The 20,393-nt window shown below is 39.3% G+C and overlaps 1 protein-coding gene across 2 annotated transcripts in view; it reads right to left on the minus strand.

Annotated features, from left to right (window-relative positions):
• LOC146380829 (sodium channel protein type 3 subunit alpha-like) overlaps positions 1–20,393 on the minus strand; it is a 267,758-nt gene that overhangs the window by 173,264 nt on the left and 74,101 nt on the right. The window contains exons 5-8 of one of the 2 annotated variants that reach the window (XM_084939857.1): positions 19,075–19,164; positions 18,052–18,180; positions 7,418–7,509; positions 3,828–4,070 (exon numbers count right to left, since the gene is read on the minus strand). In XM_084939857.1, the coding sequence (XP_084795983.1) occupies positions 3,828–4,070; positions 7,418–7,509; positions 18,052–18,180; positions 19,075–19,164 (554 nt within the window). Of the gene's footprint in view, positions 1–3,827; positions 4,071–7,417; positions 7,510–8,377; positions 8,470–18,051; positions 18,181–19,074; positions 19,165–20,393 lie in introns of both variants that reach the window. The other variant, XM_084939858.1, reaches the window with a different exon arrangement.

Raw genomic sequence — 20,393 nt, forward strand, 5'->3', positions numbered from 1 at the left:
AACTGTGAGTAATTTAGATAATTTTTTTTAAAATTGTATAAATGACATTTCATTACTACAGACGTCAGAACTGTGAGGCTGATCTAAAAAAAACGTATCTGCTGAGGAAGAACTGAGTCTAAAACGAAAAAAATTAGACAGATGTTTGATTTCTAATGAAAAATTATGAATTTGAAATCATCAAATCTGGTTTAAAATAATTTCTGTTAAGCTGAAAGTAAAGCACACCATGTGCCAGTTACATTTAAACACATAGTTTGGTTTACTTGCATTAAACTTATTAATGCATAACAGTGGATTTTTAGGGGCATGGCTTCTTTGACTGACAGGTGCATCGTGACACAGGCGGTTGTAGCTGCACGGTGGCTACATACATATTCTGTGTAAGTTGGTGTATTTTGGTCACACTGAGCGGCAAAGACAGCGTGCAGCTCAGGTTAAGTGTTTCGTATCGGCTCAAATTGTGGTCATAAATATTTTGTACTTGTAAATCAGTTTTGTGTGTGTAAAAAGAATTTGTGTGTGCCCATAAAAAATACGTGTGAAACTCTGCACTCAAGTTTCAAGTTACAAGTACGAATTTTGACCCTAGTTTTCTTCCTTTCATCTGATTGGTCAATGTCATGTCAATCACAAATTTATCCAATCAGAGAACAGATGGGTTTCGCTGTCGGCGGGGTGCTTTTTTTCAACTGCAGGTCCTTGAAGGGTAATACAGTTTGAAGCTGGAGGATCTCTATATAAATATCCGATAGATGCTAGGTCCCCTAACTTTCAGTAGCTGTTGAAAGGATAAAGTTGTGGTATATCAGTGGTTAGAAATACCATTATTACTTTAGGATTAGTTTAACACAAAGTCAGGGCTGTGACTCACAGTGTGCAGCATAAAGGTCCTTTCACATCGGGCTTTATGTCCTCTACAAGAGTTTTTTTTATCTTCAACTGTTCAAGAAAAACATGTTTTGCTAATTCATAACAAAGAAAGCTTTGTAACTATCCCCACTAGTGAAGACTGTGTAATTTCCACAACACTGCCCCCCACCCCCACCCCCGAGGTCCACAGCGCTGTTGAAAAGGCTCTGGAGGTCCCTGTATTAAGCAGGTAAACCTGTGACACAAAAATCACCAAACTCGGACCACCACACACTGTTTTCCTTCGTGGTGATGAAGGAAAACGCTGGGCTGGCATGTAAAAGAGCATTTATTCCCTCAGGACCTGAAGCTCCATAATGCACCCCTCCGACAGCCAAACCCAGCTGTTCTCTGATTGGATTGTTAAATTTGTGATTGACATGACATTGACCAATCAGATGAAAGGAAGAAAAATAGGGTCAAAATTCTTCTTAGTCTTGTATGTGTAAAAAAGTCTTTTTACACATACAAAACTGATTAACAAGTACAAAATATTTATGACCACAATTTGAGCCCTTGGCTTGTCTCTGTGTGGGTTTTGTGGCTGCGTGTGATGTATGGAAGTCCACATAATGTGTGTTATGACATGACTGGCACATGCCCTTTCCGTGTGTGTAAAGTGCCCAGTCGGACGGGCTGAACACATCCCTGATGGTCTGTGTGTGTCTTCACTGACGTCAGTTGTAACTACAGCAGCAACATGACATTGTCCAGTCCCGTTAAGAAACAGCAGTCGCCACGGCAGCATGACACACGCTTACACCACCCCTCTCTCCAGAACATACTACAAGCAGGTGACCGTCTCATCTTCCAGCCAACAAGTGATTTTGGTGTTTGCAATGTCCTTTTATTTATTTATTTATTGCATTTTTTTTTTTTGCAGTAAACCACAGATACCAGGATTTAAAACTCTTGAGCCCCCTGTGGTGTCCCCAGCAGGCCACAGAAATGTTTATCTATTTATATGCAAATGGTACAGAGCCCCGTGGTGACATGGAAAAAATATTATTGCATGGCAGCAAGTTAATAAAGCAGGAATGTAAAAATCTCGCCACAAGATGAAGAATTTGTGGTGTGTAGAGGACACACCACAGGGTGAGCTGTGGGGCTATCATGTACAAAGCATGGACAAATTTGATTTCTTCTCAATTCATTTAAAACTTGAGATGAATTCTAATGATGTTTCTAAATGAGGTCCTCCAGCTCAGAGACGGGCTGCTCCTGTGCTTCCCTGGAAAAATCCCACACTTCCTGAAGTGCACTGGACATTTTCTGCACAGTACAGTAGATGGTATAGACTGCAGACGTAGCTTCTGGATTTAAGAAGTGAAGCTAACTACTGCTACCAGGTGACAATACCTGTTTTTCCAAAAAGTTGAGTTTATGGTCTCAGTTATTCATTTTGGATCATATTGAATAAAATATAAACTCGATTTTGTATCAGAGGGGAGGTTTATCCAAGCGATGTTGTCAATCAAAAGTCCTGAGCCAATGACGATGTGGTTTTAACAGGCATATCCACCCCTGGATCGTTACATCTGGGCTCAAAACACCAAGACGGTGAGTCCAAATTGGACTGCACTCGCCAGTGCGTAACATTATGGTGGCTTTATCCATTTTCCACTTTTGAAACATTGTTCTAGCTCTAACAAAGTTAGATTACTGGAACAAAAGGAGCCCACCCTGACCGAGCTGAAGCAGCACTGCATTCCTAAGTCATACAGACTGATCTTCAAAGATGGAGTTGACAAGTTGACATTTCCATTTTCACTCACAGAGAATCCAAAAGTACTGATACGTTCAAATCATTTAACACGGAAACCCTTTCTGACCATAGGGTTCATAGACCCTCAATGAGGTAATAATCCTTAATATAAACAAAACTTGGTTGGGGTGTAGTACTGGTAACAGCCACTGGTATGTATAGCTCTCTAACGTGTTTAGTTAGAGTGTTTAGTTAACAAGCATATAAAACATACAAGCATATAAAAAGTGAAACAAATGCAAAGTAACATACGGCATATACTAATTAACAAATTTAGACAATACAACAAAAGCCTTAGTGGAAGCCAACGTTATTTTTAAGGCTTCAAATTCAATGAGGTATAAAGTGTATTTAACTTTAAATATTTCTAAATAATATTCCATATTCAGGATCTGTCTAAACCCCGGAAATTGTAAAAAGCATATTTGGAGGTGTGTATGTAGTAAGCACTGAAGCTGAGACAGAGAAAGGCACACAGGTAAACTGGACTGTATTTAGTATGACATCGTAGGTAAAAATATACCAATGCTGTTTCCCAAGTAAAACATTCAGAATGTATAGATGCCTGGTACAACTAAACAAGGCTCCCATCAGTATATTACAATTTACGGGCAGAAACAGAAACAGCTTTAACCGGTTTCAGAATAAAAAGAAAAATGCCACAAGCTATAAAGAGTTCAAGGCTCGTGGTCTGATCTGTTGAGCACAAAGGGAAGCTGGATGCAGTCATCCAAATATGTTATTTTAAACCCAAACCCAATATGCATAATTAAGACACAATCCAAGGGAGACCAATGGACAGCCAGACAGACAGTTCCTTCAATCTTTCACAACAGATATCCATCAAAAGCTTTCTGAAGAAACTTTTTCAGTCTCATCTAAAGCTCCAAGACATCATGTCCACACAAGCCCTGATTAACAAGAGGTCTTAGCTCTAACCCAAAGGTTGGGGTGATACTTTAACAGACTCCAGATGGTCAGAAGTTGGTTCCATGTCACGTTTTACCTCCTAGTATCAATTTCTTCAGTAATGACACAAGAGATGAACTTTCTATTTTCTAACTAATTGCACCAGTGCAACAAATTAAATTAAACATCTTTATGTGAAAATCAATCAAGCAACTTGTTCGTTCACTTATTAAATGCTCACCTTCATCTTCGGTGAAGTCTTTGATTGAGGCCCAGGTCTTGTTGTTGCAGTAGAAGGAGGTGTTGGCTGGCAAGGTGTCATTGAAGCAGTGTGCCGTGCTCCGCACACACTTCTGCCGCAAATTTCCCATGAAGAGCTGCAGGCCAATAAGTGCAAAGACACTGAGGCAGAAGACCGTGAGGATCATCACGTCAGCGAGCTTCTTCACCGACTGGATTAAAGCCCCAACGATGGTCTTCAGTCCTGAGGGACCGCCGCGGGCGCAGGGATGCAGAAAGGGTTAATATTTGAATAAGTCTTTGAGAACTGGTGTAACTGGTCTATGAATGGCGGGTATGTTGAAACCTGCTAACTTGATGAAGATGGCAGCCAGCTTAAATGACATGATGAAAGCAGTATGCCTTCAAATATTTAACTTCAACCTCTCAGAGGTCCAATTACATCTGAGGTATGATTCTATATGAGATTAATGGCTCTTTGAAAATTGCAAAGATTGTTATTGTCAATTGTGACTTGGAGTGTAAAGGTTGTTTTGTTTTTGTTTTTATGCATAGGCAAGGTACAAAAGTAAAATTAAACGACAGCCATCTTTATGCATGAAGGTGGAAAAAACAAATCAATTAACTGAAAGCATAAAAAATGCAAATACTCCATTCCTGTTAGGTGAAAACCTGAAAATATTCCTTCAGATGACAATAATTTAAAATATTTTGTAAAAGTTTTAGTCAATCATTGTTAAATTTTGGGGGAAACAGTCAGGTTTTCACCCATGAGCAGCTGATGAAGAAAAGTCACTGTAGGCTAATAATCACCATCAAAATACAGCAAAACAGACCACAAACTCCCCCATCTAATACTACGATAACAACACTAACACACACATGAACACATGGTAAAAACAGCAGGAACAAAAACACACTCAGAACACAAAGGGTGCAGACAAGTCGACTGTTATCAGCCAAGTCTTACCAAAGAAACCACCAGTTTCTTATAGATTTTTAAATCACCTCTTAGCACTTTTTTGACTTAGTTCTTTCATTAGAAACAGACAATTACCAGCTCAAATAGGTTTTCTATTACTTTTTCATATTCAAAGATTTTGTCTCACAGAATAGCTTTTGTTTGTTAACTGGAGGTGTCTGTAAACTAATGAAAAGTGGGATTAGATAAAGCTAAGCTGCAGTTCTGACATGCTGTCATGGTGCTATTACTTTACTAAAGTTATAACATGTGATTAAACACTGTTATAACATAGCCACTAACATGGCACGAGAATGTTTTCATCACATGTTAACAATGCTGTTAGCACTGCATGCTAACATGCACAGTGGAAACATACAGAGGCTAGCCAGCAGGACATCTGAATAACCGACTGCACAGTTTGCATATTGATTTGTGTCTTTGTGGACATAAACTGGTGTCTCCTGAAGTGTGCTGGGAATGTTTAAGTGACGTAGATATCTCCTAAGTGCATTAGCAAAGAGTGTTGCTATGTTCCCCGACCTTTTATGTGTCATGGCTACTCATTTTAAGCTTTTTGTGTGTAATTTTAGACCAAAAAAAGTAAAAAGTGCAAGTCCCTAACACATACAAAACTCATTGTCTTATTAATACAGTGTTTCCTAATATCAGACTGCTGCTTTTTCCTTCACAGGCTGAAACAAAAACAGCAGAACAGGTTAGATGAGATTATGTCAGCTGTATCTGCAAGCATAAACTCCATAAGCAACTTGATCAAAAAATGGGTAGCCATTTTTTGGATAGTCAGCATTTTCACTAAAAAAGATTTGGTCTTTACAGATAGGTCATATTTACTGGAATAGCGTAAAAAGCTTAATTAGCAGGTTGTTTTCCACTGCAGAAACCAGCAGGTGAGCAAATATGTTCTTCAGCGTGGGTACTTCTGAAAACCCCTGGAAAAACAGTTGGATGGGTCTCAGTGCTGATTGGCCGAACTCGAAGAGTACACCTGCCCTCTCAATGGCCTTTTTAAGCAGCAATCTTCTCTCAAAGAAGGTGCTTGCACAAGCACCACAACAATAGTGGCATTCAGTTTCAGAGATCCGTAGTTACCCATATGGAAAAGAAATAGTAATAACTTTACTCATGAAAGTGGCCACTTTCTCATTACTTTCATATATTGTTTTAGTAAGTATCCAAAACATACAAGTTTCATTATATAATTTTTCAAGGGATCTTATATCTGTTTTCACTCTTGTATACTTTTCATACAAGTTTCACACAAGACAGATACAAACTTTATAAGATTTATATATATCTTTTCCATATGGGTATAGCAACAACTTATGGCAAACTTTTGATGAACTTAAACCTAACCAAGGCATTTCAATATATAATCCCAACTTTGTTTTAATGATAATTAGTAATCACTAAAACTTCTGTCAGATTCTTGACTTCAACTTAGATCTCTGATATCAACAGAGAAATAACTCACTCGACCACCAACCTCTCCAGATTTATTTTGTCCTTTAAAAGTGTTATTTTGTGTACAGGAACAAATTTGTAGGTTTAAGGCTGAACAGACAAACACTTTTGTCCAAGAACACAAATAACCCCCCCTGGAAATTTTATGGCCACAAGACCCCATCAAGTAGTGAATCTGGTGAATTTTCCACAGCAAAAGCAACAGAGGGGGTGAAGGGACGCACCAGGTGGTCAGTTCTGTATCTGTTTGTCCCACTTTGTGTGTTATTCAAATTTCTGCAGTGGAAAAAGAATTACTTACACTCTATCCTCCTTATCACAGGATGAGAATATTATCCCAGTTGCTCACATGATGGCATATCTTCCATTTTAGTTTATTAACTTATGTGCATGTAGGATTATTATCCTACATTTATTGCAGGATTTAGCACTGACATGATGTTACTGAGCAAGCATTTAGTGTACTTCTACGAGGTACAATCATAAAGTTTTGCAACTTTATGGAAAAAATGAACATTCAAAAATCACAACTGATTTAAATTAGACCTTTAACCTTTTGCAGGTAGTCCCTTAGTGTGACCCTGGACCACTCCCAGCATGTCTACTGCCCTACAATCTGAATTGGTTTATGGGAAGAGGACAAAGTTTCAGGGAGCTGTGGTCTTCTGGGGAATGCTAATTTGGATAACAGCTGGTGGAAGTCCAGCGGTGCACAAGGGTATGGCCTTGAAGGGACGCTCAACCAAATTTAAATCAGGTATGGTTTTTTGAGTCTTGTAAAAGTTCGTGATCACACCTTGTAGACAATAGTTGTGTTTTCTAAAGCTAAGTATGAATTTATGTTGATTTGTATGGTGAAGCATTAAATATTGGAAGTCCTTTCTCCTGTGCCATTACTTGACTCATGGCCAAGAGCTGTTTCTGTTTGCTAAGCCTCTGTTTTCCACTCACAACCAATTACCATAAAAACCTTGGTGCTTCCTCCTGCATACTACCTCTGTTTACTTTGTTAAAGTGGTTGTTATGAAGTAGGGAGCTATCAGTAGGTAGTATGCGGGATGAGATTTCAAACACAGCCACTTAGTGCTTCCAGCAGATTGGGAGGAGTGCGTTTGGTATTCACTCCCCTGCATTCGCGGTCTCACCTGGGATGACAGAGATGGTTTTGAGCGCTCGCAGCACCCTGAACGTCCTTAAGGCTGACACATTACCCAGGTCCACAAACTCAGTCACATATCTGCAACAAGCCGGGAGACAAAAGCACAAAAACAGACACACACAGAAGGGTATGACCACACTGAACAGCAAGCCAGCACAGAGGGATAGAAAGGTGGAGATACAGCGAGAGACAGAAATAGATACAGTAGAGACAGGCCAGGTCGGATGGCAACACTGGAGGGTCAAGCCAGAGACTCGACTGTTAAGAAGGGGAAATCAGATATTCAAAGCTATGGATTTGGATGTAAACTGGAGAAAAGGCAACTCAGTCAAGCACTTTAATATTTTAATGCCTGTAAGGTTTTTTTTTTTTTTTACATAGTATTTTTGGGTATCCACATAGTAAACTTTAACTGATAAATAGTTACATTTTAAATGTCAGAGTGGTGTTTTCAACATCAGATACCAGAACCAAAACAAATGCCTTTGGGTTGCTTTTGTCTAACTTCAAACATCAAATGTTCAGTTTTGTGCCAAAAAAGACAGAAATCCAGCAAACAGGACATGTTTTTAAGAGTTCATCATGAGAAATGCTTTTGTTTGTGTTTGGCTCTGGAATGGACACTGAATTAACCAGTTTAGTGCGTCAGATTGTTTTTAGCAAATATCCCAACTTGAAGGCATTTTGTTGCCATCGATTCTCCTGTTAACAAACTTTTAGACATATCTGATTTTTCCTTCTTTATTGTTCCTTTAATGCAGATCAGGTGATTGCACCTATGGTTCCCTGATTGGGCAAGGAGTGGGAAGTGGGTGGGGTCTGGAGCTGACACGGCAGACATGGGACGAACAAGAGAGGACGTTCACAACGCGATTACGATTGTCTCCTAGTTTGTTTGTTTTATGTCTCTTGTCGCCCCCTGGTGGTGGTGGTGGTGAGCCCTTACCTGGGATGACCGAGATAGTTTTCAGGGCTCTCAGCACTCTAAAGGTTCTCAGCGCCTGCAGGTTCCCTACTTTGATAAACTCTGTTAACAGCCTGTAGGGGGCAGTGTGATGGTTGTCAACAAACAACAAAGGAAGAGAAACACAACAAAGTCTGAAAATACTGCCGTGATTTTAAACCACCCAAAATTGACTTATTTGGAATATGTGAGCCCTACAGGTCATGCAATCAAGGTGTACCGTTACACACCTGTAAAGGAAAATTTTCAAAAAGTATTTTAAAAAAGTCAAGTATACAGGAAGTTTACGTTTTGGTTATAAATTTTCTAAACATCACATTATTCTGTGTTTAACCGTTACTTTTTTTTTTAAGTGTTTAATAATCATAAGCCAGTCCTAAATGATCCACACTACATCCAAACAATTGTGAAAAACTGTTATTATTACCTATTAAGTTTACCTGCTCTTAAAAAACAAAACAAATTACCTACATTTTAAGCTAAAATTCAGCTCAGAGTTATAGCTTAAAAGATCAGATAATCATTGATCAACATTTTCTAGCAGTTGCAAAAAAAAAAAAAAAAACACCCAAAAGAATTATGCAACTCATGTCAGTGCAAACTGACATGAGTTGACTACAATACAACTGGCTACAGTTAGCACTGACTACAATTTCTTTAAATTGATACAGCCATATAAAAACATTTTTCCAGGACTCTATGTAGACTGGTGGAAAACCAAGTACACCACACAACTATTCAGAAGCTTGTAGAACCATCTTTAGCAGCAATAATGTTAAGCAATTGTTTCCGTATGACTTTATCAGTTTATCAAATGGTGGAGGAATTCTGACCCAGTCTTCTTCACAACACTGATGTAGCTCATTGAGGTTTGCGGCCATTACTTTGACCTTTGATGATCTGTCTGAGCATTTAAGCCAGGTTGAGGTCTGGACTATGGGCAGAAATCTGTGCCATCAGAAACTGAAGTTGAATAAGTTAAATTTGAATTTGAATTGCTCGGATTGAATCTGAATTGGAACTTGAATAAATGCTTTTGAAAACTGAATTTGAATTAGCCTAATTTGAAATTCAATTTATTGGTTTGAAAATGATCATCACTAAATTGAAATTGAATTTTATATTTTGAAAATTAATTCATTTGCTTTGAAACCGTATTTTATCCTTTAAAGATTTAGCTCTCGAATAATTTCAGATTCACTTCTCACCATTCAGTTTCAGTTCCAAAATTCCGTTTTTTGGGACTTACATCCGGTTCCGGTTCAAGAGTAGTCAAGCGCAGATTAATAGAACTACGTTTTGCTAGCGGACCGAAAGTGTTACTGACGGGAATCTACAGCATCTTGAGCTGAATTAAGACTTCAGAAGTCATTCGTCATGTCGAATGACCAGCGGATAAACTCTCAGGTTGGTAATAAATGTATTACATGTATAAGAACAAGCGTCATGTTAACAAATGATAGCCGTACAGTAACGTTTATGCTTATTGTAGCTGTTAGCTAAAAACGCTAATTTAGCGTAGTTTGCCCTGAATTCAGCTCAAACAAATATGATCGACTGTTTCTAGCAGAATTTCAAAGTTGTCATCTTGCACCCTCTCAGGGCCCTGTATTCTTGCAGAGACCCCTACAGTAGGGAAACATGCACAACGGTGTCCAAACCTTTGTATTTTAGCTTTGTTTATGTCTTACACAGCATACCAACTCTTTAGCCAACTTAATAACTTTAGCTAAAGTGAATAGTTAGTCTAACTGAAATTAGTTAGTCGAACTGAAACTGAATGGTGAGAAGTGAATCTGAAATTATTCGAGAACTAAATTTTTAAAGGATAAAATACAGTTTCAAAGCAAATGAATTCATTTTCAAAATCTAAAATTCAATTTCAATTTAGTGATGATCATTTTCAAACCAATAAATTGAATTTCAAATTAGGCTAATTCATATTCAGTTTTTAAAAGTATTTATTCAAGTTACAATTTAGATTCGATCAGAGCAATTCAAATTCAAATCTAACTTATTCAAATTCAGTTTCTGATGGCACAGATTTCTGCCCATACTGGGCTTTCATTGGGTCATTGCACCACCTTGATTATTTTCTTTTCTTTTTCAGCCATTCTGTTGTAGATGCCATGCTTGGAACGAGGTACCAGTTTTAGTCAAGCCTTAGGCATCAAATAGACGGCTTCACAATTGACTCTAGAATGCTTTGGTATACAGAAGACTTGATATTTGACCCAATGACTGCAATGTCTCCAGATCATCACGCCTCCACTACCATGCTTTAGAGTTGGTGTTTGTCCAAAGATGCTGCATTAGGTTTTCTCCAAATGAAGTGCTGTCTATTATAGCTGCAAAAGAAGATCCAAACTACGCTTCACATAAACATCGTCATGAATTCACTCTGACTTTTGCTGTTTTGCTTCCACCACAATAAAATCAAACTTCATGCACAGCTCTCTCGCTCTCTCTCGCTCTCTCTCTCTGTATTTCAAGAAAAGTTTCCCGTCTAAAAATCTGTTTTCTGCATTATTCGCTTGCTTGTTACGCACAAGTCTACAGTTGTTTACAGCGCTGACGGACGCTGTTTTTTTCCTTTTACTTACTAATTTGATTATCAGCACCTGCTAAACTGCTAGCCATGGAGGGATTTTCCAAAAGTGTTGGTGATATAGACGGGTAACAGAAGACAATCCTGGATGACAAACAAGGAGTTTCAGGCATCTCAGCAACAGTGTTTCCTTTGGTTTTTATACCTGTTAAAACTCATCAATCCAATCAAGCTGCAGTCTACACAAGGTAAACTTAGAATAAAAGTGGGTTTTTTTTTACTTTTACATCAACCTCCACAGTATGAATCTCCTAGGGGGAAAAAGATACTAAAATCTGCTCTTGAAATCGATATAAAACAAACATCAAATCTATAACAACAACCTAAAAAAAAGAAGTTTCTAACAAGAGACATAAGCCACACCCAAGCTGTGGACGCCCTCTTTAGATCGAGTCAGACGAAGCCCTGAGAGCCAAAAGGCGCCAGGCAACAGCGGCCATTTTGGGCCCCCAGTTAGATCAAGACATTTGATACTCAGTTGCTAACGGCCCTCCATTACGGCTCATATTTCACCGGATTTGACTGTTAGGCTGATTGAATTACCAAGGAGGCGTCGAGAGGTGTGGCTGTCAGAATACGCCGTTTAGATGCAAGAAGTCACGACCAGCTGATGGAAGCAGTGGCAGCAGAGACACTTCACAATGGAGGGCTCAAAGAACCAGTTCAGACCTTATGTGAATGTACCTCATTGGTTGTTTTGTTGTTGTTGTTATTTTTGTTTGTTGTTTTGTTACTGTATCTTTTAAAAATGTAATCTTGAGAATATGAAATTAGATTAAATTCCTTCTTGCTCTGTTTCAAGTGATAAAAATGATGTACGGGTAACACCACATCCCATTTTATTGAAAGGGATTATTTCCAGTTTTACCAAATCATAAAGAAAAATACCTAATATGACAAATGCTTTCCAGTTTTTTTTACAATTTATTCTTCTATTAAGTAGAAATAATAGAACACTGATCGATTTCTCATATTTGCTTCTGAAGACCAAAACACGAAGTAGCTTTTTTAAAGAAAAGCTAGTAATAAATACTGGTAAATAAAGTATTGGCATTTTTTTGTTGTCATGACAACACTATACAGACTAAAATGTAAAAATTAAAGATTTTTATTGTGTAAATTGAGATTTTAAGTGGTTATTAACAGTTTTCAGAGATGATAAACTTTATACAGATTTTTTAAACTAAATGAACAAAAATATTTTATCTTATATATCAAATATTTCATTAAAAAATGCATATGTGAACAGTATTTATAATATAATGTTACCATTTAGATTTTTTTTATATATTTGGAAGCCTCAAATTCTCAGATTATTTAGCAGTTATAATATGGACCATAAAAACCTTCAGTTCCCTTTAATTTTCAAACAGATGTTTATTTAAAAAGGAACTTTTCACTGAACTCCTGCTTCAGAAACGTTACTCTTCTCCTGTTTGCTCTAGTATCACAAGTTTGGACTACACAAAGTTCATTTTTACTGATCATAATTATGATTTTTAAAGTACTGCCTGTAGTCCAGGTCTGTAATTTTAAGCCTTTATCTTTTTGTCTTTTCTCTACATGCTCATCAACCGGCAACGTTTTCAACCTTTTTGTCTTTGCTGCAGATTTTGTTCCTCTTCCAGTGTGAATATCATTTTATACCTCTAGAATTTGCATCATTAAATCTGAGCTCCTCCATCTGTTTTGTGCTATAAAAGAGGAAAATTCTGCTTTAAATCTCACTCAGTTTCCACTGAAGAATGAAAGTAAGAGATCGTGTGATGGTGCTTGTTCAGCTCCATTAGTGCTTCGTTTCTTTGCAGTAGTAATTTCAAATGTGTTTTAATTAAATCATGGATGATTTAGTGTGAGAAATGGATCAATACGACGTATCAAACGTTGCAGCTTTAATGCTGTGGAAATGACTGTGGAGTCTGCTGCTGCTGCCGGTGTGGTGATGGCAGCCATTAACATGTCATTACTCCAGCAATATCAGTAACACAGGGGTGTGTGTGTGTGTGTGTGTGTGTGTGTGGGGGGGGGGGGGGGGGGGGATCCTGGGTACTATGGGAATCCTGACTCGATGGGAGGGGTCAAAATCATCAATCAAAAAGTGTGTGTGTGTGTGTGTGTGTGTCATGTATGAAGAGGTGACTTATGTGTTCCTGTCCTGCTAAAGATCCATCTGACTGCAGGACATCCCTCAGTTCAAGGACATGCACCAATGACACTGTGTGTGTGTGTGTGTGTGTGTGTGTGTGTGTGTGTGTGTGTGTGTGTGTGTGTGGTGGAGTAAGGAAACTGTTTTCTTATTTTCATTTGTTCTGTGTAACCTCTCAGCCTTGTTTAGCTTTTCTTTGTTTCTTGCCTTATAGCTTCCACTCTGGAGCTGGCTCTACATGCTAATCATGACTGAATGTTTCAGGTAACACCTGAGAGCCAGAAGACTGGCTTCACAAACACTTGGAGGGATATGCCTATTACGGTCACCTTAGGCAGCCAATCAGAGGGAAGTTGTTTCTACAAAAAGGGGCTTGTTTCAGACAGAGATGAGCTAAAGAGCTGCACTTAGGCACTGCGTAAGATAAATAAGGATTATTTTGAACTGTGAATCATGCAAAGCTAGTCTGGTTGAGTCCAGAGCTTGAAAGTTGACAGCTCCAGCTCCAACTGTAATTTCTTTCTCTTAACTTTATAGTTGATGCACTAAGAGTTACTGAAATTGCATCAACTCTTCCAATAACTCTAGGACTGTCTTCAAAATGTATGATTATACACTTAAATGTTCACGTGTTCCTGCTCTGGAATGCCAAGGACTTCACTTCCCTTACATGGTCAAATCAGTGAGCGTAATCCAGACAACAGCTGCGTTTTCTCAAACCCTCTGACTTGCTGGCAGGAATTCGGATCATCATAGTATTTAATGGGGAGTTTCTCCTTTAAGTGAGGCCATTTTGGGGGATTTCACAGGAGCTCATCAGGGTTGTACTATGTGACTCGACAGACTTGGCATCCCATCATCTGAGGGCACCTTCATGAAATGTTTCAATTTACAGAATGTGCACGGCAGGGGTGACGGCGCTTCATTACACCACACTGTAACCCGCGAGTCGAGCCTCGGGGTCATCTATTGATCCGATCGCTTCGTTCTGACTGTTCATCTACCCGCCGGCGACCCTCGCCGCAGGCCTACTGCTAATCGACTCTCTGATTGATCACCACCTCATAACAAAGCAAACCAAACTGCAGCGATTTTCCATCAGTCAGTCAATTACCGATGTGGATGGGTCATGCTCTCTTTCTTTGTGAAACAAAGCGGCAGGATGTCGTTCGTAGAGGGGGCGTCACCAACATTGTTAAGAGGAATAAGAGGCTCAGAGCTTTGGAGTCTTTTTCTTGACTTGAATTGATGGTTTGACAGTCAATTATGTGCTGAGGGGTTTGAGAAGCCTCGTGCTTTTTAAACCTGTAATTTGGGAAATGCAAGGGTGTCACTGAGGAAACCACTTCACTGTTTTTTTGTTCTATGAAAACACTGTAAAATGGCTTTATTCACTAAAAGTAGCATCCAGCCAATAAAATATTCACTCATCTCGCTTTGGATCTGCTGTCTCTTTTGTTGGAGACATTTCTTTTGTGCCTTTTATTGTTTCTTGCTGTTGATGTTTATTTGAAAGATTTGAATTTTTATTTCCCCAATTTAAAACAAGTATGCAGTCAATATTGGTGACGGTATTTATGTCACCTCAGTTATTGTGATGTTTTTCCTACAAAAAAAAATATTTTTAGTATACGTGAAAAATGTGTTTTAGAAAGAGAAGAAAAAAAACCAAACAATAACCTGCACAACAAAACAAGCCATCATTTACTCATATTGTGGTCGTGTTAAAATATTCACCATCATAAGAAAAAAATCCAACCTAAGATTTTAAACATAGTCATTAAAAACAAAATCCTATACTAGCAAGTGCAGGAAGTCTTAAGAAATTCTCCTTTGTGGTGTGTATGTGAGTGCAACGCATTCCATGAAATAAATGAAAAAGACCTGCAGAACACAAGCGCGAAGACTATAAAGAGAGCAAAATTAATTTGGTTGTTCCAACTCTCATTCTCCAAATCTCTCTAATTAAATGCCCGAGTGGTGAACGCTCATTTGTATCCACAAAAAGTGCAGCCAATATTCCTCCAGCACCCACGACTCTGTCCTTTAGCAAAAGAAAACAGATGAAGTCCAGAGTCAGAGATAATGGCTTCACAAAACATTTCATCAGAGTGCGTGTCGGATTGGTCAGGTGAAGATGACCTCAGTGTGAAAAGAAATCTCAAGGTTGTTTAGAAAAGCGTCAAAAAGCAAAAGAAAATCGAGGAAGACGAATCGTTTTGTCTCTAATGAGCTGCTGATAAGCAGCCCTCAGGAGAGGGTGAAAAAACAGAAATCACAGATTCTTTGACTCCAGTGAATCTGTCACTGAGTCCACTTACAGGGCTGAAAAAAAGAGGCTCACAGTGAATCTTTAAAGTATTAGGAGCTCTCATTGTTTAAAATCAATTGAAAAAGCATATTGTGTACAGGCTGAGCTTGTTCACGCCCTTAAAAATGGCTCCACCACTTTTCCAGTCACCCCACCTCTGCAGGAGTTCGCAGGGAATGGTGGAAGTAGATGCTTTAGCCCAGTCCAGCTTTTAAAATGTTACACAACTATATAGTTATAAAGTATAATTAAGTTTTCAATAGTAAGCCTTTTTAGGGAAACTGTCCCCTTTCAGGATGTCATGCTATTCCTCCGTGTATGTTTATCTGCTCGTCTGTACAATTACACCCGAACCTCAAAGCTGAGCTTCATGAAGCTTGGAGAAGAAGCCGATAACGTCTGGTGCAGAAGGAGGTGCAGTTTTTACTCTGAGAGAGAGGAAACCACGTCTCCAAGGCTACTTTCAGTAAAACGATACAGGCTGTGTGTGTGTGATCATCATCATAAGAAGTTTCAGTTTATTAGTCGTGTAAATATTCTGGCTGTAGAAGCTGATTTAGTAGTGAAAAGTATATTTTCCTGAGGAACGTAGAAGAGATGAGCATAAGAATCAGTAAATAAGTGTAATGTACTGTGTCATTTGTTCCCAGTGAAGAAGAAGCTCAAGAAGCGGCGATAGTCATCGCCGGTCAGGCTTATGCTTATTAACGGCGTAGAGTTTGAACTGGCAGCACAAAGTCAGACTTTCTCCTTACTTTGCAAATATGTCTTCTGCTTAGCTTTGGAAACTGAACATATATCTAAGTTCGTGTGAGACACGTCTTTATTCTTTAATTCCGCAGCATTAATCCGCTCAGAACAACAACAGAGTCACGTCATCCATGCCGCTCTGCAGCTCTGAGCCTCTCTTCAAAAAAGGAAAATGCTGTCTGATTAACTCTGGTCATTTCTGCAGATTTATTTATTTTTCTATTCCATTAAAAGCATGAAATAGCAGAATCACTACAATTTCCTGGTAATCTTTTATTGTTTGAGTTTTAAATTGTGTATCCAGCAAGGCCATGTTTTACCAGCCCACCGCCTCAATCTGCTTGTTTTATATCCAAGCAGTTTCCTTCTGTTGTATTTTCTTCTTTCTTCTGTCATCTTTTTTTCTTGATTTGTGAAAATGAACTTGCTAAAATGTCCGTGTGCAATAGGAGCGTTTTTCTAAAAGCACAAGCTGAACTTCATCTGTGATGCTGCTGCTGCTCAAACTCAAACTTTCATGTAAGAACTGAGGTTTAGACTCCGGTGGTGCCGCACTTTGAACGGCAGGTGGATGACTGGTGTTCTGCTATTTCATCACGCGGTCCTGCTGCCACTGTCACATCAGCCGATCGTCACAGAGTGCATTCAACTTTCACAACCCATTGTTTGTTTTTCTGATCACCACATGAAACAGTTACCACAGCACCTTGGAAATGGGACTTTCCATTTTATACTGATAATATCATTTGCAACCAGAACCTGCACATTAGTGATCAGAGGATGGAGATATAACCATAGTAAGGCCCACTGGTTTTTGGCTGAAGCACAGGGTTAGGGCTTCCACAGGTCCAGTTCAAGAACTCCAATTAGCTGAGGTGAAGCCTAGCTGCCACCTGTGTCACCATTTACCTGTCAGTCAAAAAGGCCACGCCCCTAATAATTCAAACTTTAAGCCTTAACTAAGTTGAAATAATTTGACTTTAAAAATATCATCCCCATAGAAAAACAGATTTTGCATCAGGCTGTAAATGTGTTTATTATGTAAATCTGAACATTTTAACATGATTCACGTTTGGAGCCTCAAGTGGCCACTGGAGGAACTGCGGCTGTTGGTACTTGAACGTTGGCTACACTTTAAGTCCCAGAAGTTGCCGCCTATGGCTATGCTGACTTCAAAGGAGCTTTGTGTAGTTTGTGTGGTGTCACTGATACCAAATTTCAACCTTAATTTCAACAGACAAACTCTGGTTGCAAACTTTTTTGTTTTCATTCTCATATAATTTAAGAAACACCGAGGGACAAAATGTTGCCCGGTGCTTTTCACGTTCCACAGATAAAACCCTGCGACTTTTTGGTCCATTCAGTAGACTACCTATGAGTTTCAGTGGTTTCAGTGAATGTAAACACGATTTGCAGTTTTTCGTGCAGGTTCACAATCACAATCGAAGAGTTATTCATGAAGACGCTGACCTCCATCTGCAGCTGTTCTACAGTCACTGAGAACAAACTGTACACGTAACCACATGCAAATCCATCAGGAAGGCATTTGATTGGTCCCAAATTTATTCTAGAGTAGCACAAAGAGCCCAAACATCCAGGCAGAGTCATAAAGAACTAAGTTCAGACAAAATACTGTGTGAAAGTATACTCAGGAGAACTGGTGCTCTTTAAAAGGCAAGGGGTGGTCACAGCATTGAGATCCTCTCTCTGTACTGCAGTATGCAGGAAGTTTACTGATTAATTACAGCTGTTCATGGCATTCATTTATAACAACTCTCACTTTAAATCTTTTGAGCTTTTATATAATACTATGCATGTGTGAGTGTGTGTGTTTGACTCACGCCATGACAATGACGCTGAAGTCGAGCCAGTTCCAGGGGTCCCTCAGGAAGGTGAATGGTCCCACACAGAAACCTCTGGCCAGGATCTTAATGAGAGACTCAAACGTGTAGATACCTGTGAAGGTGTACCTGAATGAGGGATGATAACATTTATCAGTATTGGAGGGGAAGGGAGTCATGTTGCGATGAAACAAAATGAAAAGGATAGAAAAGAAACAGCAAAAATAAAAGAAAGGATCACAAAAAGAGAAAAAAGAGGAAGGATGAGGGCACAGAACTGGACAGTAACAAGGTAAAGGAAGAAAATACGACAAATGCTTGTCCAGATGAAGAGCAGGGGCAGAAAGAAAGAGAAAGTTACGGATGTGGAAGAAGTGAAGGACAAAGAAAGACAAAATGAAGAAAAGAAAGAAAGCCGGACGGGTGGAAGAGAGAGCCAGGATAAATATTCATAAAACTCTCCACCACACATCCTTCACTTATTTATTTTGTCCCCAGAAACAAGTTTGACCCGACTCGTGACAATTCAACCGTACAAAGACAGGCAGGAGCGCAGAGAGTCTGTCACGTTAGGCCTGACCGAGTAGCTGCAGCAGCAGCAGCCTCCACAGCTGGAAGCCAGCGATGAACTACTGTACATTAAAGGGTCTGTTCACCAAAAATATGCATTTTTCCAATGATCCCTGAATGTGCTGCAAAGGTAGCTTTAGTTTAAAAAACTCTGTCCTATTGAAATAAATGGAATTCAGTGCCAAAGCATCAAAGATGTGCTTTTACTTTTCGATTCAGCAGCATCTTAACTGCACTTTGAACATTAACAGCATATTAGTTTAAGGGTCTGCGACTGACACAAAAACACACTAAAATTTGCAAACCATTTACCTCTGTTACCTCGAATTACTTTGCAATAGCTACTATGACTTGAAAGAAATGCATATCCAGTAATATCATTGATTAAATGTAAATGTACATAAATCACCTGTGGCTGATGAAGAAGAAAGAAAAGTTCCCAGGTGTACTTACTCCAGGTATTTGGCCCAGTACTCCGGCTCGGACATGGCCATGAAGCAACAGTTTGTCAGGATGGTGCACATGATGAACAAGCTGAATAACGTGAACAGGTTAAGGACTGAGAAGATTTCCCATCAGACAATAAACACTTTACATTTGAATCAGAGTTCAATACAAAGCCCACACTGTGTGGAGAATTCAAGACTAGTGGCATCCAATGTGGGAGGGACTCCTGCTACTATATCTGGGTCCTGCTGTCTTCTTACGCAGCCTGTTGTACATTATAGAGGGATTCCCAACAAGAAGTAGAAGTACTCCAAGTTTTCAATATAACTTTAGCTTCGAGCTACACCTGTAAAAGTGGAAACGGTCCCATAATCCCATAATTTACTATAGTTGCTCCTGGTATACTGCTATATACACCAGCATGATACTGTATTAAACCCAACTGCTTTGCCTGGGAAAAAATGTCTAACTGGTTACTTGTCACAGATGATTTAGTTTCCTGTGTGTGTCCTTCAGAAGGAATGGTAGCTGATCAAAAGAAGCACTCGGGAGTATCTTTTGGAGAGAAAACACAACTATCTAGACAACATGGAAGTGGTTTGTTTGGCAGAGACTGGCAACCAGGAGAGTGAGCAGCACAGCCAACAAAGCTGAGGAGAGAAGCAGAATTATCAAGAGTATTATGTTAAAAAAAAATCAAAAAGAGCAGATTGTACAACGTGAAATATTTTTGTCTGTGATTTAAACTTTATGTTAAATAAGTCGTTTAGATACTCGTGATAAAGAATCAGATATTTTAATACAGGTGAACAGATCAACCATCAGCTCCTCCCAGGTGTTTCAACCCCAAATTGCACCTTGATATGTGACTTTAATAAGGCCCCAGTCACCCAGGCCTAGTGTCACCAACTCCCAACCAGCACCCAGTCCCCAACTGTTTGGCAGCTGGTTGCTGAAGGCTGCTTGTCATCAGGTGAAATTGTTCACAAAAGCAACCAGACCCCAGTCACCCATCACATGGACTCTTCACCCTCCTGCCCTCTGGGAGACGCTACAGGAGCCTCCGGACTAAGACCACCAGGTACCGGAACAGCTTCTTCCCCACAGCTGTCAGACTCCTGAACTCTGCCTCCTGACATCTGACCCACATTAACACATGGACTGGACATACACACACCCACAACCACCTACAAACACACACACAATGGACAACTGTACCCTCAAACACACAATAATAACACGGACTGAACCACCACTCACAACCACTAGCACTTTATATGACCTCTGTAGAAATTATCCACATATCTCACTTATCTTAACTGCAC

Source organism: Perissodus microlepis, chromosome 9 (assembly GCF_051167445.1).
Source record: "Perissodus microlepis isolate ML-2025 ecotype Zambia chromosome 9, ASM5116744v1, whole genome shotgun sequence".
Lineage (NCBI taxonomy): Eukaryota > Metazoa > Chordata > Actinopteri > Cichliformes > Cichlidae > Perissodus > Perissodus microlepis.